At 46.9% G+C, this 14,041-nt stretch overlaps 1 protein-coding gene across 1 annotated transcript in view; it reads left to right on the top strand.

Moving 5' to 3' along the window:
* The window catches only part of CUBN (cubilin), a 264,469-nt gene that overhangs the window by 242,912 nt on the left and 7,516 nt on the right, over positions 1 to 14,041 (top strand). Inside the window, exons 61-64 of the mRNA XM_082649450.1 lie at positions 8,483 to 8,645; positions 9,009 to 9,214; positions 10,583 to 10,730; positions 11,641 to 11,822. Coding sequence (XP_082505576.1) covers positions 8,483 to 8,645; positions 9,009 to 9,214; positions 10,583 to 10,730; positions 11,641 to 11,822 — 699 coding nt within the window. The remainder of the gene's footprint in view (positions 1 to 8,482; positions 8,646 to 9,008; positions 9,215 to 10,582; positions 10,731 to 11,640; positions 11,823 to 14,041) is intronic.

The raw sequence follows: 14,041 nt of genomic DNA, 5'->3' as shown, positions 1-14,041 counted from the left end.
ACATTTGAGCACTTCATTACATATAGACTGCCTTACGTTTTCACTGTGAAAAGAACCAAGCTGGGAAGACCAAAAGAATGTCAGTACTGGGACTTCCCTGGCGGGCGGTCCAGTGGTTAGGATTCCACCCTTCCACTGCAGGGGGCATGGGTTCCATCCCTGGTCTGGGCCTGAGAATGCTAGTACTCTTAGGAGGAGGCCATGGGTTTGTAAGTATTGGTTCAGTCTGGGTGACAGCAGAGCAGACAAGTGAAATTTCCCCGGGGCAGAGAATGGGAGGAGCCTGAGCAAGAAGACAGCAGCCCAGACAGGAGGCAGCAAAAGAGCATTTCTTTTTTTTCTTTTTTTGCGGTACGCGGGCCTCTCACTGTTGTGGCCTCTCCCGTTGCGGAGCACAGGCTCCGGACGCGCAGGCTCAGCGGCCATGGCTCACGGGCCCAGCCGCTCCGCGCCATGTGGGATCCTCCCGGACCGGGGCACGAACCCGTGTCCCCTGCATCGGCAGGCGGACTCTCAACCACTGCGCCACCAGGGAAGCCCCAAAAGAGCATTTCGTACATCAGGAGAGAGATGCTGTCTTTGAGAGAGGCTGCATGGCGCTAGAAGGCCTGGCTCCCACTCAACTCCAGGAAAGGTACAGCGTGAGGCAGCCAGAGAGGACAAAGCAGAGGCAGGAGGAGAAACAGACGCGTCATGGAAGACAAGGACAAACCAGGAATAATGCAGTTACCATGGAAGGCGAGGGAGAAAACTCTTTACCAAGGATGCACGGTCAGTGCTATTAAGTTGTAAATTAGAAGCCAAGAAAGGTGAAGATAAAGAAAAAATTCATTAGATAGGATGACAACCATTTAAATAAAGTGTTGGCACAGAAGCCAGATCAGAGGGAGTTCAGGAAGGACTGCAGATAACAAGGAAGGTCCGTTCGGGTTGAATTCTTCTTGTCTGAAATGAGACCAAAGGGGCCAGAGCAGCAGTGAGCTGAGGTTCAAGACTATTTGAGCACTACCTTGATTTTACAGAAGAGTAACAGGCTTTTGAGGCAGGTAATATGGACTCAAACCCAGCGTAACCGTACCAATCTTGCAAGGCTGTTTTGAGCATAGAGAGTATTCAGCACTGTGCCTGACATATAATTTGTAAATAAATTTCTTTCCTTTTTCCCCCCTTTGGGTAATATGAGGGCTATAGCATCTCCTTTTTAAAAAATATGATGAATAATTAAGTTAGATATACATTATTATAAATACAAATTCATGTGGGATGTTTAGAATATGGTCCTGCCAGGGGGAGGGCTGATTGGATTTATTTGCAAGATTCATTTCTATGTGTGATTTGATAATATAATCAAAAGAGCTATTGGGAGTTCCCTGGCAGTGCAGTGGTTCAGGCTCTACGTTCTCACTGCTGAGGGCCCGGGTTCGATCCCTGATGGGGGAAACTAACTAAAATCCCACAAGCCGCGTCGGGTGGCCAAAAAAACATTACAAAAATAAGTAAAAGAACCATTAATTTTCTAAATGTCCAAGCTATTTAGGATAGACATAGCAATATTGAAAACAAGGAGTTATCCTCTAGCTTCAATATAAAATGTCCTTTTTTAAAAAAGAAATTCTGTTCAAATCTGCTTTTGTTTTCCTTTTTGGGAAAGCAGTTTCCCTCAGTTGGCAACTTCTCCAGCTTATACTAAACTGGCAGATCACCGAGCAGTTCTTGGAATGTGAGGCCGGGAGGTACCTTTATTAAAGAGATTCTCTGTGATAAATGGGACAGTTGACTCATTTGAGACTGTTTCTTAGAGATTATAATCAAATCACTTTTTTAGAAAAGTTAATTTAATTCTGTAGGTAGATATACAGGTGAAAACATGCCAAGTCCATTATTCATTATTGTTTTCGAAAGGGTTGACTTGGAAAGCCGTTAAGATAACTGCAGTGGGGAAATTCCCTGGTGGTCCAGTGGTTAGGACTCAATGCTCTCACTGCTGAGGGCCTGGGTTCAATCCTTGGTCAGGGAACTAAGATCCTGCAAGCCGTGCAGTGTGGACAAAAAAACAAAGTGAAAAACAAAAACAAAAAACAACAACAAAAAGATAAACGCGGTAAATAGGGAATTGTGTATTTCACGGAGCAACTGCTGTTGAAATGGACATCACATGCATTCCATGAAGAGTCACGTGACATGATTGTATGCCAGGCATTGTGAGATAAGTTTCCTCACGGAGCTGTAAGTGGACGAGACTGACAACATGACAAAGCCAATGAACATGAACGACACCGAAAAGTAGAGCAGAAGAGGGTATGAGTGACGTTACTCCGGGGTTCAGAAGGGCTTACTGGATGGATGGCTGAGCTGGATTTCAGAGGAACAGCACAAAAGTGTGCTTCCCGTGGGGTGCGGGAGACTGGCCACCATGGGGAGGGGGGTAAGGAGGGGCGGGAGCTGCCTGCCGTATGCCCAGCAGTTCAATCGTTGCTCTGTGGAGCACCGTGAGTGAGGCAGCAGCGGGGGCTCCCGACCAGGACCGTAGCCGACGTTGCTCTGCCAGCGAACGTGGGAACTGGCAGAAAGGAGGCGCCTCCTGCCTAGCACTGCCCAGCTTCTTCTCAATGCCATCAGTGCCCCTTGGAATAGCCAGTATTTTCTAATGGTTCTTTGACCATCTGAAGTGAAAGGTCATCTATGCCATAGCCTAGCCATATACATAATTTCAATTTATAATTAAGCTAAATACAATGAAAAGGAGAAATAAAAGGAAAGCCCGTAGAATAGTGTGTATTTCAATATGTAAATGCTGTGATACAGCTATGCTAAGTCACTAGATAAAGCAGTCAGATTCTTCTAATATGTGGACTTGTGGCAATGCACAGGCATACATTTAAAGTGCTACGGGGTAGCTCTGTTTGCAACTGAAATGCCAATAGCAGCGCCCGTCCACAATGTGAATTTCCAGAATGGTGGAAGACTCCAACCAAATGGTTCTAAACAGAACAAACTACAGACTTCCCTCAACTTACGCAATAGTTGCCTTCTTGGAAATTTGGTATATATTAAAACTGTGCAAAATATGTTTGTGTTTATATACAGAATGGGCTTAGGTCCTGGGATAAAGAATTTTAAACAGTTTCATTACACACATGTCTGGTGGGACATTCATAGGTACGTAGGACCTAGAATAAATCTTCACTTTGCAGACGCGTCCTGAATTTTGATGGGATTCCGCAGCGTGGCTTCTAGGTGCTAAACGCCAGCTATAGCCTCAAACTATTGTGATGAGCCCAAAACACCACCCTTGTGCAAAGCACTCCCTAGGGGATGGTACTGTTCCCGTGGAAAACTTCTGTCTTAACCCACTGGGCTTAACCATTCAGTCTGTGATCGGCCGTGGGAGGAGGGCTGTCCATCTCTGGGGAGGCGTCAGCAGTTACGGAGGCATCAGATCCTTATCCTTATGTGGTAGTACCTTCTGTTCATTCATTCCATAAACGTTAATTTGAGCACCTACTATATGCCAGACACTGGAAAAGAGCATTGAGATTACATAATAGTCATATTAATAATATTAATGATTTCATACGATAATACTACTTTTTATTGTTATGTAAAAATTCCTGCAGTTAGAGGTGATTCTCGTCATTGCCCCTTAGTGGACCTTCCTGAGGTCACTGGCACCAATAAAACATTTTCCCAAAAAGTTTCTGTAAAGGGTCAGAGTTCAACCCCAAACCTAAAAAATCACTCTCTACTCTCATTCTCATCCCAAATTATGCCCAGGCCTGTTGTCCAGCGGACCCTGTCAGAAGTCCCACAGTACAATCAAAGAATTCATGAAGACACTCTGAGATGCAATGTAGAGATGCTTCAAATAAGACTATCAGAATTCTCCCGTTATCACATTCCCAGGGAAATGTTAAACTATAAAGTCCTAAGGAAACTAATGTCTAAAATTACGGAGTTAAATTTTTTTTTCAATTTATTTATTAATTTATTTATTTTTGGCTGTGTTGGGTCTTTGTTTCTGTGCAAGGGCTTTCTCTAGTTGCGGCGAGCGGGGGCCACTCTTGATCGCGGTGCGCGGGCCTCTCACTGTCGTGGCCTCTCGTTGCGGAGCATAGGCTCCAGACGCGCAGGCTCACTAGTTGTGGCTCATGGGCGCAGTTGCTCCGCGGCACGCGGGATCTTCCCAGACCAGGGATCGAACCCATGTCCCCTGCATTGGCAGGCAGACTCCCAACCACTGTGCCACCAGGGAAGCCCTGGAGTTAAATTTAAAAAGAATTAAAGCCCAATATCAAAGCCTATTGCCTTCATGCATTAAAAGTTCATAGAAATTAAAATCCCAAAATGTCCTTCCCTACTTCCTTTAGCTGCTCCAGTCGATGGCTGAGCAAAGGTGGAGTCAGAGGCTCTCTTCCACTAGATTATTTGTGCAATTCCTTCCGGGCCTTAACTAGATTCTAATATGGGCCACTGTTAAAGAGGTTTACAAGCCGAGAAAACACAAAATTCCTCTCAGCACTTATCTGCGTCCACAAGACTTAAGACTTAGGACATAATTCAAGCCCCGGGCCCAAAACCGTCACGGCAGCAGTGTGTGCTCCCGGAAGGCACTACGCAGCGGCTGGTGACGGTGCCGGTCCCGGCACCATTTACCTCCTAGTGCGCGTAGGGTTTCGCATCAGCAGCGTTGCTTAGGGTTCCTCCTGCCATTCTCTATAAAGCCACCCTGCTCAAGGTCATGGTGGAGGCGTCAGGGATGGGAGAGCAGGGGAAGAAAATCCTGGCTTCGGTTACACAGAAGGCCAGGAGCCTCCGTCAGCTGTCTTATTTCAGCTCCATTAGGAGAAGTTTTATGGTAGCAGTGAGTGAACTAATGCAAACGCCAGCTCGAGGCCGGGCATGTAGGACATTTCCTTCCATCGTCCTGACCAGTCACCTATTTAAAACCCACATCAGATCTTACAGCTCACGTAGGGGAAGATACAAAGTCCTTCGCGTGAAGTGTGGGAAACGTCAGTCTTGTCCCAGTGAACTTTCCCAGTCCCATCTCTGTTCTCTCACCCTGATCTCCAGGTTGGTCACCGTGGGGACAGGTGTTGACACATGCCAGGCCGTTTTTATTTCCGTGGCCTTCCATACCTTGTCCATCAGGGTGGGATGCCCTTCCTCTCTTCTAGGTCTGGAAGGTCTCTACTTACTTTCAAATACCAGTTCAAATGTCCGTGTGAGGTTTGTCCTGGCTCGATCATCTGGGTTACCCTGATACATTGAATTTTTCTCCTGTAGCACTTACGTTTCTCTATTTTATGTATAATTCACACACACATATATTTAATTTATGAATCTCTCCCTCTCATTATTCGTGAGTCAAATTAGTGTCTGGAAAGTGCTTTATGCATCCCTGTATACACAGAACCTTGGTTGGAGGCCTGGCACACAGTGTATAGAATAAAAATGCTTGCCAATGTAACGTGATTATAGAGGCAGCAATGGTTATAAAATTTTAACTTGTTTACCAGAAAAGGTACATTACCTAAAACTTGGCAAATCTGCTCTTCTATAAAATGAGGGGATTAGATCACTCAACTCTCTGGTTTCTTTTGGCTTTAAAATTTTACTAAATTTTACTAAAATCGTTTAAGCAGGAGAAACAGTGCCATCTAGTGGTAAATTTGTTTTGTGTTTATTTTGACTTGACTGTTTTTAACCATTTCTATTTTATGTATTCCCAGCATTTTAAAATAATGTCAGCGGTAATGGCTATGCTGAGGTTTATAACCCACCATGGTCCTGTTATAAATTCAATATTTGGATAGGCAAACAGATACTTGTTTTAGAAATGCAATAGAGATTACTCAGGTGAAGAACACTTTTTTTTGTTTGTTTTGAAAATTTGATGTTAGAGTTTTTTTTTTTTAAAGGTCAAGTCTTTATTTATTTATTAATTTATTAATTAATTTATTTTTGGCTGCGTTGGGTCTTCGTTGCTGTGTGCGGGCCTTCTCTAGCTGCAGTGAGCAGAGGCTACTCTTCGTTGCGGTGCGCGGGCTTCTCATTGTGGTGGCTTCTCTTGTTGTGGAGCATGGGCTTAGTTGCTCCGCGGCATGTGGGATCTTCCTGGACCAGGGCTCGAACCCATGTCCCCTGCATGGGCAGGCAGATCCTTAGCCAATGCACCACTAGGGAAGTCCCAACACTTTATTTTCTAGTAATGTGTTTGAGAGAAATCCAAGCATTTGCTACTTCAATGGACATTTGCTGAAGGTTCTTGTGCCTGGGAATTGCTCTGGGTGCTGGCGACACACAGTGAATAATAAAAGTCCCCTGCCCGTGGGAATTACATGCTTGATGGGTGAGAGACCAGAAGAGGTAAATATGCAATAAGCAATAAATAAGGTACGTTTTTGGGCTTCCCTGCTGGCGCAGTGGTTGAGAGTCCACCTGCCGATGCAGGGGACACGGGTTCGTGCCCCGGTCCGGGAAGATCCCACATGCCGCGGAGCGGCTGGGCCCGTGAGCCATGGCCGCTGAGCCTGCGCGTCCGGAGCCTGCGCTCTGCGGCGGGAGAGGCCACAGCGGTGAGAGGCCCGCGTACCGCAAAAAAAAAAAAAAAAAAAAAAAGGTATGTTTTTATCATCGTAGGGAAAAAGAACAGGAAGATATTGGGGAAGCGCCCATTAGATAGGGTTGGGCTCTCTGAGGAGGAGATGTCTGAGCTGAGACCCCATGATGCTGTCCAAGGGCTGAGCAGAGAGCTCCTGGCAGGAGGGGCAGCTCAGAGAGACTTTTCAGGGCCTGGGGGAGTTACAGGAATGTGGGGAGGGGGCGACGGCCCAGAGCGGCCCAGGCCAGACCAGAGAGGGGCTTGTAGGCCACGGTAAAGAGGGTGGAGTTTTACTTCAGATGCAGTGGGGATCCACGGGGATATTGTAGGCCAGGCAGGAGCATATTCTACTCTAAGCTTGCAAATGTTCAGGCAGCTCGGTGGAGAATGCTCTGTGGAACCAGAGCTGTCAGGAAATGTTACAACAATGCAGGTGAAGGAGCACCGTGGGAGCAGTGGACATGGAACCCTTGGGATAGATGTTGAAGGTGGAGCAAAGTAGATGCGGGGTCAGGAAGACACAGGGAGGAATCAGGGTGGCTGAGGTGTTAGGCTTGAGCCCTTTACTGACATAAAGACGACTTGGGGAGAGCAGGCTTGGCAGGGTGGGTAGCGGGAGAGAGGAATCACTTTTTCACTCCTTAGGTATTTATTGAGTGCCTTTTGTGTGCCACTCTTCTGAACACTGGGGACCTAGCAGTGAATAGAACAGGCAGCAGCCTGTGCTTTCATGGAACTTGTATTCTCTTCAGAGGGGAAGACAGTCAATTAAATTATATATGAATATATACATAAGTATGAGGTAGAAGGGAATACGTGCTCTGGAGAAAAAGTGAAGCTGGGAAGGAGAAAGGGGATATTGGGAGAGCTTGCATGTTAAATAGGGGCGTTCAGGGAAGGCTTCAGTGAGTTAGTGGTATCTGAGCAAAGGCCTAAAGCAACAGAGGGGAATGAAACCAGGAGGATAAAAGGGAGGGCATTCCAGGCAAAGGGAACTGCAGACGCAACAGCTGGGATGCAGGAGTGCCGGGATCGCGCAGGGAGCAGAGCAAAGAACGTGGCAATGAGAGGTCATATGGGAAAGGCCGGGAATGGGGCTGGGAGCAGATCCTATGAGGCCTCGAAGGCCGTTGTAACGGCTTTGAGTGGATGAGAAGGAGTGAGGAGGGTTCTCGGCAGAGCAGTGACCTGCTCTGACTTACATTTAAACTGTAGCTTCTGGCTGATGTGCTGAAGACAGCTTCTAGAGGGTCAAGAGCAGATCAGGGGGACCCAGGGGGAGGCTGCAGTGAGAATCAGGCGAGAGACCGTGATGGTTTGGAGCAGCGCGGCAGGGAGGGCGGAGGTGACGGTACGATGGGTTTGCTGGCTCTAACGACACATCATTTTTTAAATCGAATTTTACTTTCCCAATGAGAAAAAAAAAACTTCAGGCAATATACCAGGTTTTTAGTAAAAATCATTATAGTATAATTGATTCAATAGCAATTCTGTTCCTAAATTAAAACTAGCTTTAAGAACATTAGTGTAGGGACTTCCCTGGTGGTGCAGTGGTTAAGACTCCGTGCTCCCAATGCTGGGGGCCTGGGTTCAATCCCTCGTCAGGGAACTAGATCCCACATGCATGACGCAACTAAGAGTTCACATGCCGCAACTAAGGAGCACACGTGCCACAACTAAAGAAGCCAGCGAGCCGCAACTAGGGAGCCCTTGAGCTGCAGTTAAGACCCAGTGCAACCAAATAAATATTTTTTTTAAAAAAGAACATTAGTGTAAAATTCTTAACCATGACCTGTCGTAGCTTCATGTCCATTTTAGTGTAAAATATGCAGCTTCTTTGTGAATAATGGATAACTAATGAGCTGTTTTTCTTTTCAGTTATATGATGGGGACAGTGAAAATGCCAACTTGGCTGGAACATTTTGTGGTTCCACCGTACCTGCTCCATTTATTTCTTCTGGGAACTTCCTTACAGTTCAATTTGTCAGTGACTTAACTTTAGAAAGGGAAGGATTTAATGCTACATATACCATCGTGGACAGTGAGTAAACTGAGACATTTTTACATAGTGTGAAAGACATGTGTATTTATGCACTAAAAGTACTGCCATGCTTATATCTATACTCAGTGTTAATGACTAAACTCAACGTTAATTACTGTGCTCAATGTTAATGACTGTCCAAGTTCAATGTCAGTTACTAAACACCACGTTAATTACTCCGTGTTTAATCCATGGTACAAATTTGGTACAATTCTTAGTCAAGAATACAGACTGTAAATCCTTCATAGAATGATGTAAGTATAGCTCCTTTGGGCTGGAAGAGTAAGGAAAGCAGAATTTTAAATATGTGTGATGAGTTACAAGTAAAATGTCTTCTAAGTTGTTTCTTTCTTCCCATCTCAGTGCCTTGTGGCGGAACATATAATGCAACTTGGACCCCACAGAGTATTTCGTCACCCAATTCATCAGACCCAGCTGTCCCATTTTCCGCCTGTACTTGGGTCCTTGAAGCTCCTCTACATCAGCAGGTCATGATTACTGTGTGGGCACTTGAGCTGCACTCAGAAGACTGTGACCAGAACTACTTAGAGTTTCAGGACCCACCAGAGGTAACAATTATAGGATGAATGACCGTCACATGTATGACCTTTTCACCAGTATTTGCAAAACACTTGAAGTAATGAGGGCATGACTAAATAAGATCTCAGAGTTACTTCCAGCCTAATGTGGTTTTCAGCCATTTACAAAACCCTCTATTTATAGGCATTAAGAAACCTGAACTTGGTCTGTAGGTCATGTGCCTAAGAAACATCTGGGTGTCTTGGTAAAAGTGCCTGTGGCTGGGCCCACCCTCAGAGACCGGTTCCCCTACTTACGCCCATTAACCTGCATTTCTGATGAACTTCTCTGGTGTTCTGACAGCAGTGCTCCATGGAGAAGCACTTCTGCAGTCAATGGGATCTGTGTGTGGAATGAATTGAAAGGAACAGTTAAGAAGGCATTTGGTACCAGTCTAGTGGGACTATATTCATGGTTAAAAACATAGAGCAAAGCTCTGTTTGTTTAAAAAAAAAAATGATGAGTCTGAATTGCCCATGGGGTTAGATGTTGAGGAGACTGTTGACCGTAGCAGTGTGATGTCGACAGAATGCCTGAAGATCAGGGCGTCATCATCATGTGAGTAGGTAGTCGCTGTACGTGAGCAATCAGATTATTCCGGGAACGTGTGTAGAGGGAGGGCTCCTGAACTGAGGGTGACGCCTAGCGGGGGCTCCTGGGAACACCCGGGTTGTCTCTCTCCGGATCGAGGAGGTCATCCACTCCAGGTTTGCTAAGCGGCGGTGAGGCAGGGCCAGGAGCGGTGCTGGTTAGCCTTACAGAGTTCAGAACAATGGAGAAGCCCCAGTAGAACTGTGCTGAGCTCCTCCGACAGCCTGGATGCGCTCTGAGCAACGGCACAGGCCTTGGATAGGAAGCGGAGTGAGGGGGAAGGTCTTTTTTTTTTCTTTTTTGTGGTACGTGGGCCTCTCACTGTTGTGGCCTCTCCCGTTGCGGAGCACAGGCTCCGGACGCGCAGGCTCAGCGGCCATGGCTCACGGGCCCAGCCGCTCCGCGGCATGTGGGATCCTCCCGGACCGGGGCACGAACCCGTGTCTCCTGCATCGGCAGGCGGACTCTCAACCACTGCGCCACCAGGGAAGCCCCGGGAAGGTCCTATTTTCAGTAGGCAGGCATCCACCCCATGGTTTCAGTGGAAATGTGGCCCCCCTACCTCCCACCCACACCCCTCGAAGACTGCGAGACACCTGTAGATTCCAAGGCCAAGGTGAAGTCTTACTGCAGAGTGCATTAAGCTCTGTAACTGGTCTCCACGGCTGAATATTTAAGCCATATTTTTGTGTGCAATTTAATCTCTGCTGCGGCCTGTTCTCTTCTGTTACTAAATCCACCAGCCTTTGGCTTCCGTTTCATTTCAGAGTAATGGAAGTCCAGGAATTCGGTTCTGCGGCAGGAATGCTTCAGCTGTACCCACATTTTATTCTTCCATGAGCACCGCAATCGTCACTTTTAAATCGGAAGTTTTTAACATAAACTCTAGAGTGGGTTTTACCTATCAGATTGCAGGTGAGCTCTGGGGTTTCATCTTTTATTCAGAAAAACTGCCATTATTACAATTACAGCTAGAATTGACCCCCTGGAGTAAATTAAGGTTTGTTGACATAAACCACACCCACATGAGGTGTGGTTTACTAGAAGCCAGGCCCAATTTAGCAAATTACTAAGGTTGACTTCTGAAGAGGTGAAGCGAATAAAATATTAATTAAAGTGTCGAGAATGGCAGCATATCCTTCAAAGTTCATGTCATTAATTAAAAAGTATACCAGTTATTGTATTAATTCTTCACTTAACCATGGAGAAGAATCACTATACCTTAGAAAATTACTTTGGAAAAACCAAGGAGCCTTGAAAGAATTACTTGCTTCTGTCACTGAGAAGTTTATTTCCAGAGAACACTTTATGTAATGTTCATTTCAAGCTTGATTAAAACCAAAGCTGCCTTTGATTAAAACAAACAAATGAAAACGCTCTGGGTATTTTTTTTACCAAACATGGTCAAGAACTGTAAGTTGCCAGTTCTGTCAGAACAAATAATTCATCAAAGGATTTGAAGAGAAATCTTCACGCAAAACTGTCTTGGAGGTAGAGCCTTTATGCCCGAAGAGTCTAAATGTCATCAGAAAAGCATGGAGAATGCTAGAATGTTTGTCCTCACAGGAGAGGGTGCACATGTACTCATTTACTATCTCACACGGGGGTGTTTTGTGTGAAGACACTGCACTGCATTTGCCCAGTGTGCCGTTCGCTGTAAGTCTTGGGATCTCAGTAATCTCAAAGGTGAATGAAGGGGCTAGGTTAGCTTCTCTTCTGAAGTTTGTTCCCATTTAATAAGCTCTTTGAATTATTCCTGTCAAGTTGAAGGAGCACTAAATACTGAGCGGCATACGTTAATTACGACTGTTGTCTTTCCTCTAAGACTGCAACCGAGAATATAAGAAGGCATTTGGCAACCTGAGGAGTCCCGGCTGGCCGGGCGGCTACAGCAGTAACGTGGACTGCACAGTTGTGCTCACAGCCCCTCATAACCACACCATCTCCCTCTTCTTTCACTCCTTTGACATCGAGGACTCAAGCGACTGCACATGTGATTTCTTGGAGGTAACATACGTTTGAATATCATGTAAATAAATTATTTAGAAGATAATGGATCCCTTAAGATTTTTCTCGTTTTTCTCTGCTACTGCTAATCATATCCCTTCCTCATTTCATTAAATTATTCATTATCCTTTCATTGCCTAAATACTTAGGCAATTGCCAACCATCTCCTACGTCCAGACACCAGAAATCCAGGAGGGAACAAGACATATTCAGGGTCCCCCGGAGGCTCACACTTCTGTGGGAAAGACAGACAGGAAGTTGTCCATCCTGTTGACTATCAGAGCCAGCACGGTGAGGGGCACCTAATTAGTCTGGGAACAGAGAAGTTTTCTTAAAGGAGCTAATGTGTGAGCTGAGACCGGAAGTGAGGGAGGTCCAAGTGCAACGTGCTACTTTTGGACACAGATGAGAACCCTGACTTTAAGTGTGCCTGGTGTCGAGGTAAAAATGAAACTACGTGAGACTGAATAGTTGATTTCCCTGCTGGCCACAGTAAGTCTGGAGCAACTTCAGTGTTCTCTAATGAGAGTCTTTCCTTGACGCGCGTTGGGCAGAGGAAGGTAGAGTGGTCTGTTCCTTCCTCCCCATCTGGATGAAGAAGCACCTTTGCCGTTTGCCTGTCCCCCGCCCCACCGAGAGAGAACCCTCCTGTGTCTGGAACTCACTGCCCATATTTTGCCATAAAAACCCTCCAGCTCCCTCCAGCGTCCTTTGCAGACTCTGCTGGAAATGTGTTCACTCTTAGGAAATAAACGGAGGTGCCCTGTCAGGCTTGTATGTCCAAAGATGCTGAATCCCTCTGAACTGAATTCACATCGAAACCTTAACCCAAGACACCCGAAGTCGGCTTTGTTTCGTGTACATGCGAAGCTTCCCGTAAGGTTTCCAAACAGCTTGTTTTCTCCTTTATGCCTGTTACAGAGTTTTGTTATCCTGGAAAGCTCCCCCTATAAAATTCATCGAAGTCCTTTGTTAATGACTATTGGCAACCTCTAGTGCAGTAAGTACTCAGGAAGCTCATGCCTTTTCATGGGGGACCTCAGCCACAGTAGGAGACTGGGGAGGACACAGATGTACCAGAGAGGAAATGAGGGAGAGACAGGAGTGTTTCCGTCAGTCAGGTCATTAGACTCACACCTACGCACCTCACCCACCATGGAGTCTGAACAGTGGCGTGGAGCATAAAGCGGACACGAGGGGAGGGGTGGGATACGGAAGAATCAGCCTGACGGCCCCTAGTCACAGCGCAGCTACCCGTGGTTCGCCTCAAGCCTGAGTTGACCCTGATCGACTGGAGTTAACTTTTTTTTTTTGCGGTACTCGGGCCTCTCACTGCTGTGGCCTCTCCCGCTGCGGAGCACAGGCTCCGGACATGCAGGCTCAGCGGCCATGGCTCACGGGCCCAGCCGCTCCGCGGCATGTGGGATCTTCCCGGACCGGGGCACGAACCCGCGTCCCCTGCATCGGCAGGCGGACTCCCAACCACTGCGCCACCGGGGAAGCCCGACTGGAGTTAACTTTGCCATTTGCCCCTGGATGCTGGGGAGCAAGGGCTGACTCTCCAGCCCCGAGGGGTGACAACCGCCCCCCTCCACCCCGCTGCCCCTCCTTATCTCATAGAAACAGGTCTGAAACTTCCTGTGCGATAAGCAAGGACAGGAGACTGCGACTCAGGCCTGTGAAGCACCGCTGTGTCTGGTTTTCGGCGGGAAGATTCCGGCACGGCTCATTGCAGCGTCAGCATTCCATTCATGTACACGGCGATGGGAACGGAAATTTCTCACTGAGGACTCTGACCGTATCATACCACGCGAACACCAAGCTCTGGACCCCATTTGGGATTTGCATTTGCCTTCACTTCCCCTTCCAGAGTCACCTGAAGTCCCAGAGGTGCCCTCTGCTCTCCTTGTCGCATTCCTCCTGTGCAGAGAGAAAGGAGAAGGACCAGCCATTAGCCCATCAGTGGGGATTAATGTCTCGCTTCTCCTCTCAGAGCACCAGCTTTCTAAAGAGGACCAGAGGAAGAAGACCCAAGGCCAAGGCTGTCGTGGGGCAGCTGGGCGTTCTCGACTACGGCAGCCCTCGCTGTCTGCCGACGGCTAACTGGCTCTTCCATCCACGGCAAGGCTACTTTGTGTAAACACTTAGCAGAATGACCCAAAAAGCACCAGAAAGGCATTTTCCTCTCCCACTGGCTACTCCATAGACCTAAAAGGAAA

The sequence above is a fragment of the Grampus griseus genome (genome assembly GCF_964374135.1).
Source record: "Grampus griseus genome assembly, chromosome: 2".
Lineage (NCBI taxonomy): Eukaryota > Metazoa > Chordata > Mammalia > Artiodactyla > Delphinidae > Grampus > Grampus griseus.
This window is presented reverse-complemented; position numbering and strand designations above follow the sequence as displayed.